At 45.7% G+C, this 20,000-nt stretch overlaps 1 protein-coding gene across 4 annotated transcripts in view; it reads right to left on the reverse strand.

Moving 5' to 3' along the window:
• pfkfb4a (6-phosphofructo-2-kinase/fructose-2,6-biphosphatase 4a) overlaps positions 1-20,000 on the reverse strand; it is a 49,060-nt gene that overhangs the window by 23,539 nt on the left and 5,521 nt on the right. For 3 of the 4 annotated variants that reach the window (XM_079508813.1, XM_079508812.1, XM_079508811.1), the window contains exons 1-5: positions 17,187-17,596; positions 11,438-11,554; positions 6,041-6,137; positions 2,573-2,639; positions 1,375-1,449 (exon numbers count right to left, since the gene is read on the reverse strand). In XM_079508813.1, coding sequence (XP_079364939.1) covers positions 1,375-1,449; positions 2,573-2,639; positions 6,041-6,137; positions 11,438-11,554; positions 17,187-17,325 — 495 coding nt within the window. In that variant the 5' untranslated portion in view covers positions 17,326-17,596. Of the gene's footprint in view, positions 1-1,374; positions 1,450-2,572; positions 2,640-6,040; positions 6,138-11,437; positions 11,555-17,186; positions 17,597-20,000 lie in introns of those variants that run through there. The other variant, XM_079508814.1, reaches the window with a different exon arrangement.

Here is a 20,000-nt window from a genome sequence, read left to right on the forward strand (position 1 = left end):
GGTTAGGGTTAGGGACTGTGTTGCTCCTCCTGACTTGCACTCAGACAGCTGAAGGGTTAGGGTTAGGGACTGTGTTGCTCCTCCTGACTTGCACTCAGACAGCTGCGAATGGACTCGTTAATGTTACATTTCCCCATTTTCAGACTTCTTGGAAGTCTAGTAAGAGTGGCGAGTCATACTTATTCCGTTGCCGTTATGGACCTTAAAGGTGGCTGCACACTGGTGCGTTTTTTCCGCTGCGTTTTGCGTAAAGGTAGTAGGTTATCACTATCACCAACACCCCACTAGACCTCACTAGACAGTAGAAAGTAGTAGGCTATCACTATCACTATCACCCCACTAGACCTCACTAAACAGTAGAAAGTAGTAGGCTATCACTATCACCAACACCCCACTAGACCTCACTAAACAGTAGAAAGTAGTAGGCTATCACTATCACCAACACCCCACTAGACCTCACTAGACAGTAGAAAGTAGTAGGCTATCACTATCACTATCACCCCACTAGACCTCACTAAACAGTAGAAAGTAGTAGGCTATCACTATCACCAACACCCCACTAGACCTCACTAAACAGTAGAAAGTAGTAGGCTATCACTATCACCAACACCCCACTAGACCTCACTAGACAGTAGAAAGTAGTAGGCTATCACTATCACCAACACCCCACTAGACCTCACTAAACAGTAGAAAGTAGTAGGCTATCACTATCACCAACACCCCACTAGACCTCACTAAACAGTAGAAAGTAGTAGGCTATCACTATCACCCCACTAGACCTCACTAAACAGTAGAAAGTAGTAGGCTATCACTATCACTATCACCCCACTAGACCTCACTAAACAGTAGAAAGTAGTAGGCTATCACTATCACTATCACCCCACTAGACCTCACTAAACAGTAGAAAGTAGTAGGCTATCACTATCACTATCACCCCACTAGACCTCACTAGACAGTAGAAAGTAGTAGGCTATCACTATCACTATCACCCCACTAGACCTCACTAAACAGTAGAAAGTAGTAGGCTATCACTATCACTATCACCCCACTAGACCTCACTAAACAGTAGAAAGTAGTAGGCTATCACTATCACTATCACCCCACTAGACCTCACTAAACAGTAGAAAGTAGTAGGCTATCACTATCACCAACACCCCACTAGACCTCACTAAACAGTAGAAAGTAGTAGGCTATCACTATCACCCCACTAGACAGCAATAAAATGTATACGGACGAAATCTTCTGAGGCAATGTGCAAACGTGATTTCCCATTAATTTAAGACCTCCGAAATTCGCTCCGATATTCGGCCTGAAATAAACGCACCACCAGTGTGCCAACACCTTAACCCCTGCCTTGCTCTGACGACAACGCACCTTGAAGCCATTCTGCTCAGCGAACTGCAGGATGGTGTCTCTCCTCTCTCTGGTCGTGTTTGTCGCATCGAAAACCTGGAGGAGCACACGACATGGAATTATGGGAGAAATACAAAACCTGGAGGAGCACACGACATGGAATTATGGGAGAAATACAAAACCTGGAGGAGCACACGACATGGAATTATGGGAGAAATACAAAACCTGGAGGAGCACACGACATGGAATTATGGGAGAAATACAAAACCTGGAGGAGCACACGACATGGAATTATGGGAGAAATACAAAACCTGGAGGAGCACACGACATGGAATTATGGGAGAAATACAAAACCTGGAGGAGCACACGACATGGAATTATGGGAGAAATACAAACTCAAAACAGATGGCCGAGACCAAAGCGGATAGGATACAGGGGGGGGGTCTGTTATGTTACAGGACACTCATAATCCCTATTGAAAACAAAAGACCCCTGTTAATCTGGGGGTTTATAATCCCACACAATAGAGCGTCGCAGTCCCGCCCCCTACCAGGGCCCAGGAAATGATTCCCCGTTTTCCTCATAGACTTTTCAAAAAGTATTTATTTAAAGACCTTTTAAGCCTCGTACAAAGCCAACTCGAGTTGTGACAAAATCATGACAACAAACAAAAAAGAATTGGGCCGAACAAACAATTAGAAAGAGGAAAAAAAAACACTTTTTTTGTTGTTTTTCTTCTTTGTAATTATTTGTTTGGTCCAAAATATTGTGTTTGTGTTGTCATGATTTGTCACAACTCGAGTTGGCTTCGTACGACGCTTAAAAGGTCTTTAAATAAATACTTTTTGAAATGTCTATGGGAAAAATGCATTGGGAATTATTTCCTGGGCCTGGCGTCGTCATGAAAGGGGGCGGGACTGCGACGCTCTATCGGACAGCCTTTTATAAGGACCACGCAGCATTCCAAGGGCCGATTCATACTCCTATTTTACCTCTGTTTCGGCGCTGTAGTGCCGAAAAGATTTCGGCTCGTCAGAAATTTTCAGTAGCACCGAAGAGCCGACTTTAGGACGGTACCCGCCCCCCCGAACCTCAAATGACGTCACATTGTAGGCTCTACAGAGCCGAACCCACTTCTTTCGGCTCTAAAATAGGAGTATGAATCGGCCCCAACATTTGGCCCACAATAATAATAATAATCTCAGCGTGACCTACGTACCGCCACTTGTCCTCCTTCGTCTGTGAGGTACTGCCGCACATCGTTCAGCGCTGCCGACGCACACTGTCTGCAAACAACACAGGGACACGTCGTCGATTTACACTGGGCTCTGTCAGCACGCAGAATAACTCTACCTACTGTACCTCCAGTAGCTGTTCCCTATTTACACTGGGCTCTGTCAGCACGCAGAATAACTACTGTACCTCCAGATTTACACTGGGCTCTGTCTGCACCCAGAATAACTACTGTACCTCCAGATTTACACTGGGCTCTGTCTGCACGCAGAATAACTACTGTACCTCCAGATTTACACTGGGCTCTGTCTGCACGCAGAATAACTACTGTACCTCCAGATTTACACTGGGCTCTGTCTGCACCCAGAATAACTACTGTACCTCCTGATTTACACTGGGCTCTGTCTGCACCCAGAATAACTACTGTACCTGATTTACACTGGGCTCTGTCTGCACGCAGAATAACTACTGTACCTGATTTACACTGGGCTCTGTCTGCACGCAGAATAACTACTGTACCTACAGATTTACACTGGGCTCTGTCTGCACCCAGAATAACTACTGTACCTCCTGATTTACACTGGGCTCTGTCTGCACCCAGAATAACTACTGTACCTACAGATTTACACTGGGCTCTGTCTGCACCCAGAATAACTACTGTACCTGATTTACACTGGGCTCTGTCTGCACCCAGAATAACTACTGTACCTGATTTACACTGGGCTCTGTCTGCACCCAGAATAACTACTGTACCTGATTTACACTGGGCTCTGTCTGCACGCAGAATAACTACTGTACCTACAGATTTACACTGGGCTCTGTCTGCACCCAGAATAACTACTGTACCTGATTTACACTGGGCTCTGTCTGCACCCAGAATAACTACTGTACCTGATTTACACTGGGCTCTGTCTGCACCCAGAATAACTACTGTACCTGATTTACACTGGGCTCTGTCTGCACGTAGAATAACTACTGTACCTCCTGATTTACACTGGGCTCTGTCTGCACCCAGAATAACTACTGTACCTCCTGATTTACACTGGGCTCTGTCTGCACCCAGAATAACTACTGTACCTGATTTACACTGGGCTCTGTCTGCACCCAGAATAACTACTGTACCTGATTTACACTGGGCTCTGTCTGTACCCAGAATAACTACTGTACCTCCTGATTTACACTGGGCTCTGTCTGCACCCAGAATAACTACTGTACCTGATTTACACTGGGCTCTGTCTGCACGCAGAATAACTACTGTACCTGATTTACACTGGGCTCTGTCTGCACCCAGAATAACTACTGTACCTCCTGATTTACACTGGGCTCTGTCTGCACGCAGAATAACTACTGTACCTCCTGATTTACACTGGGCTCTGTCTGCACGTAGAATAACTATTGTACCTCCTGATTTACACTGGGCTCTGTCTGCACCCAGAATAACTACTGTACCTGATTTACACTGGGCTCTGTCTGCACCCAGAATAACTATTGTACCTCCTGATTTACACTGGGCTCTGTCTGCACCCAGAATAACTACTGTACCTGATTTACACTGGGCTCTGTCTGCACCCAGAATAACTACTGTACCTGATTTACACTGGGCTCTGTCTGCACCCAGAATAACTACTGTACCTCCTGATTTACACTGGGCTCTGTCTGCACCCAGAATAACTACTGTACCTCCTGATTTACACTGGGCTCTGTCTGCACCCAGAATAACTACTGTACCTCCAGATTTACACTGGGCTCTGTCTGCACCCAGAATAACTACTGTACCTCCAGATTTACACTGGGCTCTGTCTGCACCCAGAATAACTACTGTACCTCCTGATTTACACTGGGCTCTGTCTGCACCCAGAATAACTACTGTACCTGATTTACACTGGGCTCTGTCTGCACCCAGAATAACTACTGTACCTCCAGATTTACACTGGGCTCTGTCTGCACCCAGAATAACTACTGTACCTGATTTACACTGGGCTCTGTCTGCACACAGAATAACTACTGTACCTGATTTACACTGGGCTCTGTCTGCACCCAGAATAACTACTGTACCTGATTTACACTGGGCTCTGTCTGCACCCAGAATAACTACTGTACCTCCAGATTTACACTGGGCTCTGTCTGCACCCAGAATAACTACTGTACCTCCTGATTTACACTGGGCTCTGTCTGCACCCAGAATAACTACTGTACCTCCAGATTTACACTGGGCTCTGTCTGCACCCAGAATAACTACTGTACCTCCAGATTTACACTGGGCTCTGTCTGCACCCAGAATAACTACTGTACCTGATTTACACTGGGCTCTGTCTGCACCCAGAATAACTACTGTACCTGATTTACACTGGGCTCTGTCTGCACGTAGAATAACTACTGTACCTGATTTACACTGGGCTCTGTCTGCACGTAGAATAACTACTGTACCTCCTGATTTACACTGGGCTCTGTCTGCACGCAGAATAACTCTACCTACTTCCAGAGCCCCTTCCCTATTTCCTTCACTGGTGTTACTGATGATACTGATTAGGCAATTTAAAAAAAAATCTTCTAAATTCTGACAGTTTTCTGAAATATCTATGTTTTTGTATCAGTGGTGCTCAATACTTCATGTTAAGGACCCCAAAAATTATATGTAATTGGCCACCGACCCCCATGTGAAAATATGTTGTTCCAGGAACCTCTCAGAAGCAAAGATTTGAGTTAAAAACGTTGGCTCTGAAAGAATATATATTCAAAGATTTGCACCAAATTTTCACGATTTTTCAAAAAATAGCAGACCTACAAGCTCGTAGCGCGGCACTCGGTGCCGTGCTATGAGCTTGTAGATCTGCTATTTTTCAATAGCTCAAGTATAACATAATGCTTAAAACACCAAAAGGGGTTCTCGCCCAGAATGGGTTAAGGCTCTGTTCCATTTAGTGTATGCAGTGGTTCTCAGACGTTTTCATTTCAAGGACCACCCGTAACTCTGAGACGGTACAAAATGGAACCAAATGGACCCATAACCACGAAATGGTCACTACTGCTATGCCACATAGGGACGCCAGATTGATTGAAAGTACACCAGGAATCGAGAGTGTTAACCCATTTTGGGCGGGAACCCCTTTTGGTGTTAGCATTATGTTATGCTTTAGCTATTGAAAAATAGCAGATCTACAAGCTCATAGCGCGCCACTCGCTTGTAGGTCTGCTATTTTTGAAAAATCGAAGAACGACTGACATAGAAACATAGCTTTTTCAGAAAACTGTCAGGATATAGAAGACATTTTTAGAATCTGATCTCAGGTCAAAATGGATTAAGAGAACAGCAACTAACAAAGTAACTTGGACCAACCAACCTGGCAACTACCGTCTCTAAACACAGTCAGAGTAGGACAACAAACCTGGCAACTACCGTCTCTAAACACAGTCAGAGCGCCTGTGGTGAACAGACTGTTAAAGGCTGACTCACTGTCTGATCTTCAAGCCCTCCTCGTTGTCTGGACGGAAGAACTCAAAGGACTTGTAGATCTTCACACACTGCCGCCTGTATTGCCCGACATTGAACTCTACAAGGAAGGAAGGGAGAGCGAGAGGATCGGTCAGTGTTGCAAGTGTTTCAGTGTTTATATGAAATGATAAATGACTAAACCTATTGGGGAGGAGGAGGGAAAAACAAAACGGTTCCCTTCATCCTACAGACTTGACTCTAGATCAGGGGTTTTCAACTGATTGTGAACCAGGGACCACCACCCTGACTTAGAATCAACCTGGGGACCACTGTTGTGTTGGGTGGGGATATGAGCCAGGGACCACCACCCTGACTTAGAATCAACCTGGGGACCACTGTTGTGTTGGGGGGGATATGGGCTAAGGGCTAAGATTAGTGCTTTTGTAACACTTGCTATGCATCCCATACATTCCACAGTTTCTCAACCAATTGTCCACAAGTATAATTTCCTAATAATAATGACTCAACCAGACAATCTGCTGCACTTCCCGCTCTTGAGATGATAACTCAATTTTTCTGTTGAATTTCTTGACCTCCAATTTGTCAGTAAATGACTACATGGACGGTCATCATAGGTCACCAGGTCATTCAGTTCACTGTTTCTCAACTAGTGGAAAGACATTTAAAAAAAATCAACAAATCCTACATTACTAAATGAATGGTCAGGGACCACATGCAATACTTCTAGGGACCACCAGTGGTCCACGGACCACCTGTTGAAAACCCCTGCTCTAGAGCCACGGTGCGGTGCGGTGCGGTCACGGTGCGGTGCGGTCAGGACACAAACCCCTGCTCTAGAGCCACGGTGCGGTGCGGTCAGGACACAAACCCCTGCTCTAGAGCCACGGTGCGGTGCGGTCAGGACACAAACCCCTGCTCTAGAGCCACGGTGCGGTGCGGTGCGGTGCGGTCACGGTGCGGTGCGGTCAGGACACAAACCCCTGCTCTAGAGCCACGGTGCGGTGCGGTCAGGACACAAACCCCTGCTCTAGAGCCGCGGTGCGGTGCGGTCACGGTGCGGTGCGGTCAGGACACAAACCCCTGCTCTAGAGCCACGGTGCGGTGCGGTCAGGACACAAACCCCTGCTCTAGAGCCACGGTGCGGTGCGGTGCGGTGCGGTGCGGTGCGGTCACGGTGCGGTGCGGTGCGGTGCGGTCAGGACACAAACCCCTGCTCTAGAGCCACGGTGCGGTCACCCTGCTCTAGAGCCACGGTGCGGTGCGGTCACCCTGCTCTAGAGCCACGGTGCGGTGCGGTCAGGACACAAACCCCTGCTCTAGAGCCACGGTGCGGTCAGGACACAAACCCCTGCTCTAGAGCCACGGTGCGGTCAGGACACAAACCCCTGCTCTAGAGCCACGGTGCGGTGCGGTCACGGTGCGGTCACGGTGCGGTGCGGTGCGGTGCGGTCAGGACACAAACCCCTGCTCTAGAGCCACGGTGCGGTGCGGTCACCCTGCTCTAGAGCCACGGTGCGGTGCGGTGCGGTGCGGTCAGGACGGTGCGGTGCGGTGCGGGGCGGTGCGGTGCGGTCAGGACACATTTTTTGGGGTCACGAATACATTTCAAAAAAGAAGAAATCATTTTCATGAATTGAAAACGAATTCAATCAATTTTTCTAAAGAATTGCATGAATAAATACATAAATAAATAAAAGTCAAACCAAAACAAAGAAATTCCATAAATTAGAAAACAAATGTTTAAATAGTGAAAATAGCCGGTCTACAAGCTCACACCATGACTTTGTAAGCTTGTAGATTGGGTATTTTTAATAGAGGGTATGCGTGTGACATCATCATCATCATCATCATCAAACCCGGAAGTTATGCAGGAACACCTACTGAGTGGCAAAAAAAACGACTTTCTGTCCTTGACAGCCCCATAAATCCGAACAGAAAAGTTGTATTTGATCACATTAAATGACGATAAACGACATTAAACTCACTCATTTTGCATACCCTCTATAGTTTGGGTACCGTGGGAAAAACATCTAATTTATCTTTAGGTTTGGTCGTCTGAGCTGTGGAACAGTACCTCTAGTGGGCTGTGGAACAGTACCTCCAGTGGGCTGTGGAACAGTACCTCTAGTGGGCTGTGGAACAGTACCTCTAGTGAGCTGTGGAACAGTACCTCTAGTGGGCTGTGGAACAGTACCTCTAGAGGGCTGTGGAACAGTACCTCTAGTGGGCTGTGGAACAGTACCTCTAGTGGGCTGTGGAACAGTACCTCTCTAGTGGGCTGTGGAACAGTACCTCTCTAGTGGGCTGTGGAACAGTACCTCCAGTGGGCTGTGGAACAGTACCTCTAGTGGGCTGTGGAACAGTACCTCTAGTGAGCTGTGGAACAGTACCTCTAGTGGGCTGTGGAACAGTACCTCTAGTGGGCTGTGGAACAGTACCTCTAGTGGGCTGTGGAACAGTACCTCTAGTGGGCTGTGGAACAGTACCTCTAGTGAGCTGTGGAACAGTACCTCTAGTGGGCTGTGGAACAGTACCTCTAGTGGGCTGTGGAACAGTACCTCTAGTGGGCTGTGGAACAGTACCTCTAGTGGGCTGTGGAACAGTACCTCTAGCGGGCTGTGGAACAGTACCTCTAGCGGGCTGTGGAACAGTACCTCTAGCGGGCTGTGGAACAGTACCTCTAGCGGGCTGTGGAACAGTACCTCTAGTGGGTTGTGGAACAGTACCTCTAGTGGGCTGTGGAACAGTACCTCTAGTGGGCTGTGGAACGGTACCTCTAGTGGGCTGTGGAACAGTACCTCTAGTGGGCTGTGGAACGGTACCTCTAGTGGACTGTGGAACGGTACCTCTAGTGGGCTGTGGAACAGTACCTCTAGTGGGCTGTGGAACGGTACCTCTAGTGGGCTGTGGAACAGTACCTCTAGTGGGCTGTGGAACAGTACCTCTAGTGGGCTGTGGAACAGTACCTCTAGTGGGCTGTGGAACAGTACCTCTAGTGGGCTGAGGAACAGTACCTCTAGTGAGCTGTGGAACAGTACCTCTAGTGGGCTGTGGAACAGTACCTCTAGTGGGCTGTGGAACAGTACCTCTAGTGGGCTGTGGAACAGTACCTCTAGTGGGCTGTGGAACAGTTCCTCTCTAGTGGGCTGTGGAACAGTACCTCTAGTGGGCTGTGGAACAGTACCTCTAGTGGGCTGTGGAACAGTACCTCTAGCGGGCTGTGGAACAGTACCTCTAGCGGGCTGTGGAACAGTACCTCTAGCGGGCTGTGGAACAGTACCTCTAGTGGGCTGTGGAACAGTACCTCTAGTGGGCTGTGGAACAGTACCTCTAGTGGGCTGTGGAACAGTACCTCTAGTGGGCTGTGGAACAGTACCTCTAGTGGGCTGTGGAACAGTACCTCTAGTGGGCTGTGGAACAGTACCTCTAGTGGGCTGTGGAACAGTACCTCTAGCGGGCTGTGGAACAGTACCTCTAGCGGGCTGTGGAACAGTACCTCTAGTGGGCTGTGGAACAGTACCTCTAGTGGGCTGTGGAACAGTACGTCTAGTGGGCTGAGGAACAGTACCTCTAGTGGGCTGTGGAACAGTACCTCTAGTGGGCTGTGGAACAGTACCTCTAGTGGGCTGTGGAACAGTACGTCTAGTGGGCTGAGGAACAGTACCTCTAGTGGGCTGTGGAACAGTACCTCTAGTGAGCTGTGGAACAGTACCTCTAGTGGGCTGTGGAACAGTACCTCTAGTGGGCTGTGGAACAGTACATCTAGTGGGCTGTGGAACAGTACATCTAGTGGGCTGTGGAACAGTACCTCCAGTGGGCTGTGGAACAGTACATCCAGTGGGCTGTGGAACAGTACCTCTAGTGGGCTGTGGAACAGTACCTCTAGTGGGCTGTGGAACAGTACCTCTAGTGGGCTGTGGAACAGTACATCCAGTGGGCTGTGGAACAGTACATCCAGTGGGCTGTGGAACAGTACCTCTAGTGAGCTGTGGAACAGTACCTCTAGTGGGCTGTGGAACAGTACCTCTAGTGGGCTGTGGAACAGTACCTCTAGTGGGCTGTGGAACAGTACATCTAGTGGGCTGTGGAACAGTACATCTAGTGGGCTGTGGAACAGTACATCTAGTGGGCTGTGGAACAGTACCTCCAGTGGGCTGTGGAACAGTACATCCAGTGGGCTGTGGAACAGTACCTCTAGTGGGCTGTGGAACAGTACCTCTAGTGGGCTGTGGAACAGTACCTCTAGTGGGCTGTGGAACAGTACCTCCAGTGGGCTGTGGAACAGTACATCCAGTGGGCTGTGGAACAGTACCTCTAGTGGGCTGTGGAACAGTACCTCTAGTGGGCTGTGGAACAGTACCTCTAGTGGGCTGTGGAACAGTACCTCTAGTGGGCTGTGGAACAGTACGTCTAGTGGGCTGAGGAACAGTACCTCTAGTGGGCTGTGGAACAGTACCTCTAGTGGGCTGTGGAACAGTACCTCTAGTGGGCTGTGGAACAGTACGTCTAGTGGGCTGAGGAACAGTACCTCTAGTGGGCTGTGGAACAGTACGTCTAGTGGGCTGTGGAACAGTACGTCTAGTGGGCTGTGGAACAGTACGTCTAGTGGGCTGAGGAACAGTACCTCTAGTGGGCTGTGGAACAGTACGTCTAGTGGGCTGTGGAACAGTACCTCTAGTGGGCTGTGGAACAGTACGTCTAGTGGGCTGAGGAACAGTACCTCTAGTGGGCTGTGGAACAGTACCTCTAGTGGGCTGTGGAACAGTACCTCTAGTGGGCTGTGGAACAGTACGGATGTGGAACAGTACCTCTAGTGGGCTGTGGAACAGTACCTCTAGTGGGCTGTGGAACAGTACGGATGTGGAACAGTACCTCTAGTGGGCTGTGGAACAGTACCTCTAGTGGGCTGTGGAACAGTACCTCTAGTGGGCTGTGGAACAGTACCTCTAGTGGGCTGTGGAACAGTACCTCTAGTGGGCTGTGGAACAGTACCTCCAGTGGGCTGTGGAACAGTACATCTAGTGGGCTGTGGAACAGTACCTCTAGTGGGCTGTGGAACAGTACCTCTAGTGGGCTGTGGAACAGTACCTCTAGTGGGCTGTGGAACGGTACCTCTAGTGGGCTGTGGAACAGTACCTCTAGTGGGCTGTGGAACAGTACCTCTAGCCCATTCTGGGTGGGAACCCCTTTTGGTGTTTTAACTAAGCATTATGTAATACTTTAGCTATTGAAAAATAGCAGATCTACAAGTTCATAGCGCGCCACCGAGTGGCGCGCTATGAACTTGTAGGTCGGCTATTTTTTAAAAATCATGAAAATGCGGCACAAATCTTTGAATATATATTCTTTCAGAAGACTTTTTTTTTTCTAGTGGTTCTCTGAGCTGTGGAACAGTACCTCTAGTGGGCACGCCGATCCAGTTGAGGTATCGGGTCAGCTTCTTGGAGATGTAGGTCTTTCCTCTGGCGGGGAGGCCTACCGTTACGATCAGCGTAGGACAGTTGGTCATGCATACTGGAAACAAGGAGGGAGAGAGAGAGAGAGAGAGAGAGAGAGAGAGAGAATTAAAATCAATCTTAACCTTTGTGTATTGATCCTTCTAGATAAGGCCTGAGGAAATGTAACTGTCCAGATGATAAATAAATTGCCTCAAAGTCAATACAGTGATGTTTATCCATGTTTAACCCATTCTGGGTGGGAACCCCTTTTGGTGTTAGCATTATGTTATGCTTTAGCTATTGAAAAATAGCAGATCTACAAGCGCATAGCTTGTAGGTCTGCTATTTTTGAAAAATCGAAGAACCACTGACATCGAAGATCGAAGAACCCCCCCCCCCCCCCCGCCCCCGCCCCCGGAGTTGCACCACTCACTTCACACGGGTGTGATTTTTTTATACATATGTGTATTGAGTAATGCAGCTTGCACATCGCATATCAAAAAAGCAAGAGATACATTTGTACAAATCTTTTGGCCTACAACAGTATTCTACTTGGCCCATTTTCCACCCGGGTTGAACCGGTTCAGTTCTTTTTTTCCCCTCCTAATGTTGTTGAACCAGTTCAGAGAGTTTCCACTATGAATGAATTGCTTCAGAACCCTAAATAAGTTGGGTTACTTGGAACCGTTCCTGGAACCAAAACATGGCCGGCGGATCCATGAATGAAAGCACCAATGTTCCAAGAACCAGGTGTAGAACCAAAGTTATTTTGGTGGAAAAGGGGCCTTTTGTATGATCCATTCAGGGCAGATTCACACCGAGTCTGTTTGATTCAAACGTTTCTTGGTCCCCGCTGGCCATGATTCACATTGGCCTTGATTCTTCCGCACCAGAGTTCACTTCATTACAACTGTATTCAATGCGTTCACATTGCAGCGATCTGTATCCCAGTACACTTCATTCAACTGTATTCAATGCGTTCACATTGCAGCGATCCGTATCCCAGTACACTTCATTCAACTGTACTCAATGCGTTCACATTGCAGCGACCCGTATCAGAGTACACTTCATTCAACTGTATTCAATGCGTTCACATTGCAGCGATCCGTATCCGAGTACACTTCATTCAACTGTACTCAATGCGTTCACATTGCAGCGATCCGTATCAGAGTACACTTCATTCAACTGTATTCAATGCGTTCACATTGCATCGATCCATATCCCAGTACACTTCATTCAACTGTACTCAATGCGTTCACATTGCATCGATCCGTATCAGAGTACACTTCATTCAACTGTACTCAATGCGTTCACATTGCAGCGATCTGTATCCGAGTACACTTCATTCAACTGTATTCAATGCGTTCACATTGCAGCGATCTGTATCCGAGTACACTTCATTCAACTGTATTCAATGCTTTCACATTGCAGCGATCTGTATCCGAGTACACTTCATTCAACTGTATTCAATGCGTTCACATTGCAGCGATCCGTATCCGAGTCCACTTCATTACAACTGTATTCAATGCTTTCACATTGCAGCGATCTGTATCCGAGTACACTTCATTACAACTGTATTCAATGCGTTCACATTGCAGCGATCTGTATCCGAGTACACTTCATTACAACTGTATTCAATGCGTTCACATTGCAGCGATCCGTATCCGAGTACACTTCAATCGGTTCCGAGACACGGTTGGGTGATCCGCACCATGCAGCGAGGGAACGGTACGCAGCATTCACACTAACCACCACATCTGCCAAGCAGGGCTGGACTGAGACAAAGGATTTGGCCCAGACTGGCCCACCACAACCAGCGCGCAGATACTCTACTGACTTTTCGGGTCGAGGCCCACATTACAAATACTTGAAATACAAGCCCTTAACACACCACATGTACAGTACAACATAAATGATACACAACCAACAGACAACCACCAGAGGGCCGGCCCACCAGAGGGTCGGCCCACCAGAGGGTCCACCGACCGGGTATATGCCTGGTCCACCCCTGCTGCCAAGTGGTTACGAGTGGCTGCGCACCCGGCCGAGACCATAGTGTGAATCTGTCCCTCAGTCACCCCCACATCAACCCCCCTCCGTCCACTGCACTGTCCCTCAGTCACCCCCACATCAACCCCCCTCCGTCCACTGCACTCCTGTGGGTCAACAATTCAGAAGACTTTGGTACATACAGTTACACCAAACAGAGTGAGTGCAACCCAAGTCACATTGCAACCAGACAGTAGAGGGAATTCTGTCAACAATGAGCAGAGGTCACAGAATGAGGCAATGGGGGGGAGGGAGGTCAATAACTAGGCATCTGGAGAGTGGAGATATTAACTGTGTTTGTTTCCACACTCTAGTCTACAGTCTACACAGATGACTGGGTCAGAGGGTAGCCTGGGATCAAGACGCTCATAATCAGTGTTGATTTAGTAGACTAAAACTAAGTTTTAGTCTAAAATGTTCGTCGACTACCTTTTTTCACGACTAAAACTAAGACTAAATATATTGACAATTTTGTCAACAAATAAAAACTAGACTAAAATGGAAGGGACTAGTGGACCAGAGATCCAGTAAGTCATTTTACAATTAGTTGCATGCTGAAAATAGCTGTCGTAATGCCTCACAACGCGTTGCAGCGCAATGCGTTGTGAGTCATTATGACGGCATCAAGGCCCGCCAAAATACATTTTAGTCGACTAAATCAACTGTAGATTTAGTCGACTAAAATCTTATGACATTTAGTCGACTAAAACTAGACTAAACACTAAGACATTCCAGGTGACTAAAGTAAAATGTGACTAAAACTAAATGAAAACTATAGGACTAAAACTAAAATTTGCTGCCAAAAACACTGCTCATAATGACAGTGAAAAAGTACTCAAATGTTTAACTTAGGACCACTTCACCACTTCACTAACCTGACTCCGCCAGATGGGGCAGTCAGGTTACCACTTCTCAACCTATCTTCATAATTGGTCCTCACTAATGTTCGTGATAAAATGCCACAATTTATTTTCCGTGTCTCATAGGAGGGCTGTGGGCAGTTCAGAAACCAGTCTGTGTCTCATAGGAGGGCTGTGGGCAGTTCAGAAACCAGTCTGCGTCTCATAGGAGGGCTGTGGGCAGTTCAGAAACCAGTCTGTGGCTGTGGGCAGTTCAGAAACCAGTCTGTGTCTCGGCTGTGGGCAGTTCAGAAACCAGTCTGTGTCTCATAGGAGGGCTGTGGGCGGTTCAGAAACCAGTCTGTGTCTCATAGGAGGGCTGTGGGCAGTTCAGAAACCAGTCTGTGTCTCATAGGAGGGCTGTGGGCAGTTCAGAAACCAGTCTGTGTCTCATAGGAGGGCTGTGGGCAGTTCAGAAACCAGTCTGTGTCTCATAGGAGGGCTGTGGGCAGTTCAGAAACCAGTCTGTGTCTCATAGGAGGGCTGTGGGCAGTTCAGAAACCCGTCCACCAGTGACATCATCGATGGGGAATCCATCCAAGCCAATAGAAACTGTAGGCTTTCCATTCCTGAAAAGTTGCAATGCGATAATGGAAGCCATCGTTCTCACGATAATACAAATCTAAATATTTAAAAAGTCCCGGAATTCAAAATATACTTTTGTAAAAGTACAAAAGTAGCCTATTGGCATCAAAATGTATTTGAAGTACCAAAAGTAAAAGTACTCATTATGCATTGCAGAATGTCTCATTTGGAAATTTCAAATGAATATTTTGAATATAGCAGATCTACAAGTGATCTGTAAATCTGCTATTTTCAAATGGCCGAAATGTATATTGGGTATAAGTGGTTACTGTATTTTTGTAATAATAATCAAAATCTACAAAGTACTGGTAACAGGTACGGTCGCTCCTAAACCATCTCGCCCCTCGATTCTTTCCGCCGACCGCTCGATGCGGCGGTCTTGTATTCTTTATTTTGTTTTACTGAGAATAAGGTTAGAAATACGTTTAGGCATAGTTTTACTGAGGTAAGGTTTAGGTATAAGGTTAGGTTTAGGCATAGTTTTACTGGGGTTAGGTTTAGGTATAGGGTTAGGGTTAGGCATAGTTTTACTGGGGTTAGGTTTAGGTATAGGGTTAGGGTTAGGGTTAGGGTTAGGCATAGTTTTACTGGGGTTAGGTTTAGGTATAGGGTTAGGCATAGTTTTACTGGGGTTAGGTTTAGGTATAGGGTTAGGTTTAGGCATAGTTTTACTGGGGTTAGGTTTAGGTATAGGGTTAGGTTTAGGCATAGTTTTACTGGGGTTAGGTTTAGGTATAGTTTTACTGAGGTTAAGGTTAGGAATAAGATTAGGTTTAACCGTTTATGCATAATTTCCTTAGGTTACTTTAGGAATACCAGGCCGCGCAGTTCCACCAGTCTGTACGCCTGGAGCGAGTTGGTGAAGGGGCGACTCGTCTGGTATTCAAAGTTGTAGTGTAGTAAAAGTACAATATTTGCCTCTGAGATGTAGTGGAGTAGAAGTAAAAGTACTGGAAATTGAAAAAGTAAAGTACAAATACCTCAAAAAAGAACAATATTGTAGAGTAGGCCTAGTATTACAGCATCCTCATGATGTAGTATCGGTCATACGAATTATGTGTAAATCAAATCATGTTATTTTATATTCTTCAATACTCTTGCATTTGTTAAATTCAATCCAGCAGTAATATTATTAAATGGAATGGCTTTAGTGACTGACTCAGCGTCCGTAAGAGAACACAGTACTTACTGATGACTCAACAGAAAGCTGTATAAATGCCTTACGGGCCAATAAATAATAAATGACTGTCTAAAGGAAACGTCTAACTTTGAAACAGATGCCAGACATCTTTTATTACTGCCAGGCAGACATAGACTATTTCCTCCTTCGTTTAAGTACTGTAGTGTATGGCACCTCCAACTAGCTGATGTCCAGCTACTCGACACTATTATTACGAGCGACACACACAACAGACCAAATGGTTCACACAATACTTCACATGACTGCTGCACTGGGGCATTATTTGGGATATTTATAACAATGATTGATTGATTGATTGATTGATCTATTGATTGATTGAAGTAATTTATTAACAGTTTGGACAATTACAGTATACATTTCAAGCACAACCCAATACAAAAAAAACTGTTAACTGTGGACGACACCATAAAGCATTACACGTGTTTACTTTACAATAGGGTCCACCCTTTTCAATTCATCAGAAAACAATGTGCTGGACATTATCCCTGTACTGTTCTGTTCTATTCACTGGACTAGTCCTTTCTCATCGATGCGCGGGTCAGTCACAGTCAGTCGGTCTTCATTTTCAGTCAATAATACCAACCCTCGCACTATTGTTGTTGTTGCGTAACAACAACCAGATCCTGATCTGGCTGCATCACTAAAAAGTAGAAAATATAAGGATCGTGTTGTGGACTGACTGACTGACTGGGGGAGTCGTGAGGGATGCAGTCTGTCTGTCTGTCTGTCTGTCTGTCTGTCTGTCTGCAGTGAGTGACTGCGTGCTTCACACAACTAAATAATGTCAACAACATCCTTTCTGGCGGAACTGAAAGACAAGCAATTTTTTTGCGACGATCGGAGCGCTAGATTAAAAAAAGATACAAAACGCGGCGTGCATTTTGTAGTTTTTTAATCTTTTTTTAATCTATCTGCTATTTTCACAGGCTAAGTATAACTACGCAGCTGTATTATTATTAAACTAAACTACGCACCCTTTCTCTGAGAAATGTGTTTCTCGGGAAGGCCGTTTTTGTACGGCATCCAGATCTTCTTCAGCGGGTTCTGGGTCAGCTCCCGCGGAGTGGTGGTGGAGGTGGTGTTGTTGGTCGCTGGTCCCGGGTTCTCGTCCATTCCCTATACTGTTTTGTTCCTGGCTGTGTTGTGAACAAATGGAGGCTAGTGTGGACTACTAGAGAGAGAGGTGCTGGTGGGTGGGTGGCTGCTGGGGGATGAGGATGAGGATGGTGATGATGTGGTTGTTGTGCTGATTGAAGAAGGTGTAGGGTTCAGTGGTGCGGTGTCTCTCTCTCTCTCTCTCTCATCCACCGTGCTGTGCTGTCTGTCCTCCCTGCTGTCCCTGCCTGTCCTCCTGCCTGTGATTGTTCTGCAGCCCAGGCAGCAGCAGCAGAGCGCAGCTAGCCGGGGTCACGTGGTGTTGTTACTTGAGGAAGACAACCGCTGTGTCGGGCCGTAATTGCTCGAAAATGCGCGCAGCACCACCAGCTCTATAGTATAGTGTCACTAGTAGTTTTGTTGTTGTTGTCAACTTGTTGTCACTGATGGAAAAAGTAGGCTAACTCTTCTTCTGTATTTATTTATTTAACTTAAGTTGATTGATTGATTGACTGATTGATTGATTGATTGATTGTAGTATTTATTAACAGTTTGCAGAATTACAGTACATTTCAAGCACAACTCAATACAAAGACTGTTAACTGTGGACGACACCATAAAGTAGCACATGATGTGACCTTAATGATGTGGAAAATTAATTTAATTTTATGTTTTTATTGTACCCTGTATGATGATTTGAGGGTTCCACTATTTGAGGCCTATCTCACAGAATTTCCCCGCCCCCCTAAATACGCCCCCTTTCGGGGTTAGTGGTGATAGCGTGACGTCACTCCATAGACGCTACATGTTAACAGAGGTAATTTAAGAAGTCTACAACTTTTGTTTTCTCAAGGTAAGGTTTGTTCTATCTGTTCGAGCTGATTTACCATCTTGTTTGCTTCATAATAATATTGGTCTGTCACATTTTTACATTAGAAAATGTACTTAGATTCTCCAGAGAAAAAAACGTGTAAATGCTCATGTTAAAGACACCACTATTTACCGGAAGTGGGCGTGGAAAGCGGGCTGCGAGATAGGCCTAAAACCAACTATATTCTGGGAAGATGATGGTCAGAAGTCAGAAGTTATTTAATGATGAAGTATTTAGGACAGTTTGTTTCTAGAGCCTGCAGTAGAAGACAATCCCAGCTCCCAGTAGGTCCACGTGTCTCCTGTTACAGGCCTAATGGTGTATTTTATTTCATGGTATTTTACTTTATGTTGTAATATATTATGTAATCTGCCTGCATGTAAGGATCTGGGGTGTATTAGTCAGTTTAGTATTCACTTGATCATTGTTTGCAAACCGTCATGTTGGTTTATTGTCATTATTTATGTAAAGTGTAAAAAGTATCCTGTAAGTCCATATATGGGCTGGGCTTCTTCGGAAGCATGACACTTAAATAAAGAATCAATCAATCAATCAATCAATCAATCATTCAATCATTAGGCCTACTCCTAGTCCTACTGACATAGCATTACAAAGTTTAAATTCTGTTATTCCTGTTGTTTTTCTTTTTTTTCAATTTACGTTTTATTGAATTTTAATCAAACATACATGAACGACTGACAATTGACAATACATACAACCGAAAACAAGACAATATACGTACAATACACACAAGGGGAGATGTCTGCCTCTCTTCTCTATCGATGATCATTCATAATACATAAGTACCTCAAACAGGTGCATATACTGTACAGGTTAAACAGGTTTAACTGAAACTATACAAAATCAGGTCTTATGGTAGAAACATGAGCAATCCATCTAAACCAGTTATCTGTGAAGACCTCAACCTGACCTCTGAAGCTGAATGTAATTCTCTCCATAATAAATATACTATAGATTAAATAAATCCATTCATTTATAGTTGGTATTACATTTGTAAGCCACTTTTTTGTTAAGGCTTTTTTGGATGCCACCAGCAATACCCTCAATAGATACTGATCCTGCTTTACAAATTGAAGTCCCTCCAGATCTGCAAGATACATGGTTTTAAAATCAAAAGGAATGTCAACACCAAAAACTGCTTCCAGGACACTGTGGACACTTCTCCAAAATGGAACCACAGAAGGGCAACTCCAGAACACATGAAAATGACCTGCCAATGTTTCCCCACAGAGTCTCCAACAGTCCGACTGATACGTGTAATGTCTTTTCTGGGCTGGAGTGCAAAAGAAACGACTCACATTTTTCCAGCTGAATTCTCTCCATGTGGGGGAACTACTCATTTTCCACTGATGTTTACATATTCTTTCCCATTCTTCTGCTGATATAGTAAGGTTGCCCTCTGCTTCCCATCTTGCTTTAATATTCAGAGTATTATCTCCTTTCATGTTTTGAAGCACTACATATAAATTTGAAACTATCTTTTGATAAGTAGAGCCTGCATACGCATTTTGGAAAATCTTAATGATCTCTACTCCTGTTGCATCCTCTCTTCTTAATAGCTTTCTATTTATAAAGTCTCTGATTTGTAGGTACCTAAAAAGGTCCTGATTCTGTAAATTAAATTTGTCTTTCAGGTCCTGGAAGCTCATCACATTACCCTGTTTTAAAAGAGTACAATATGCAGAGAGGCCATTCCCAATCCAACCTCTAAACCTCATGTCATGTGTACTAGGTCTGAAGTCTGAATCATATGCAAACCATTTGAGAATTCCAATTTTGTCCTTCAGTTTATACCTCCTAA

Source organism: Electrona antarctica (assembly GCF_951216825.1).
Source record: "Electrona antarctica genome assembly, chromosome: 8".
Taxonomy (NCBI): Eukaryota; Metazoa; Chordata; class Actinopteri; order Myctophiformes; family Myctophidae; genus Electrona; species Electrona antarctica.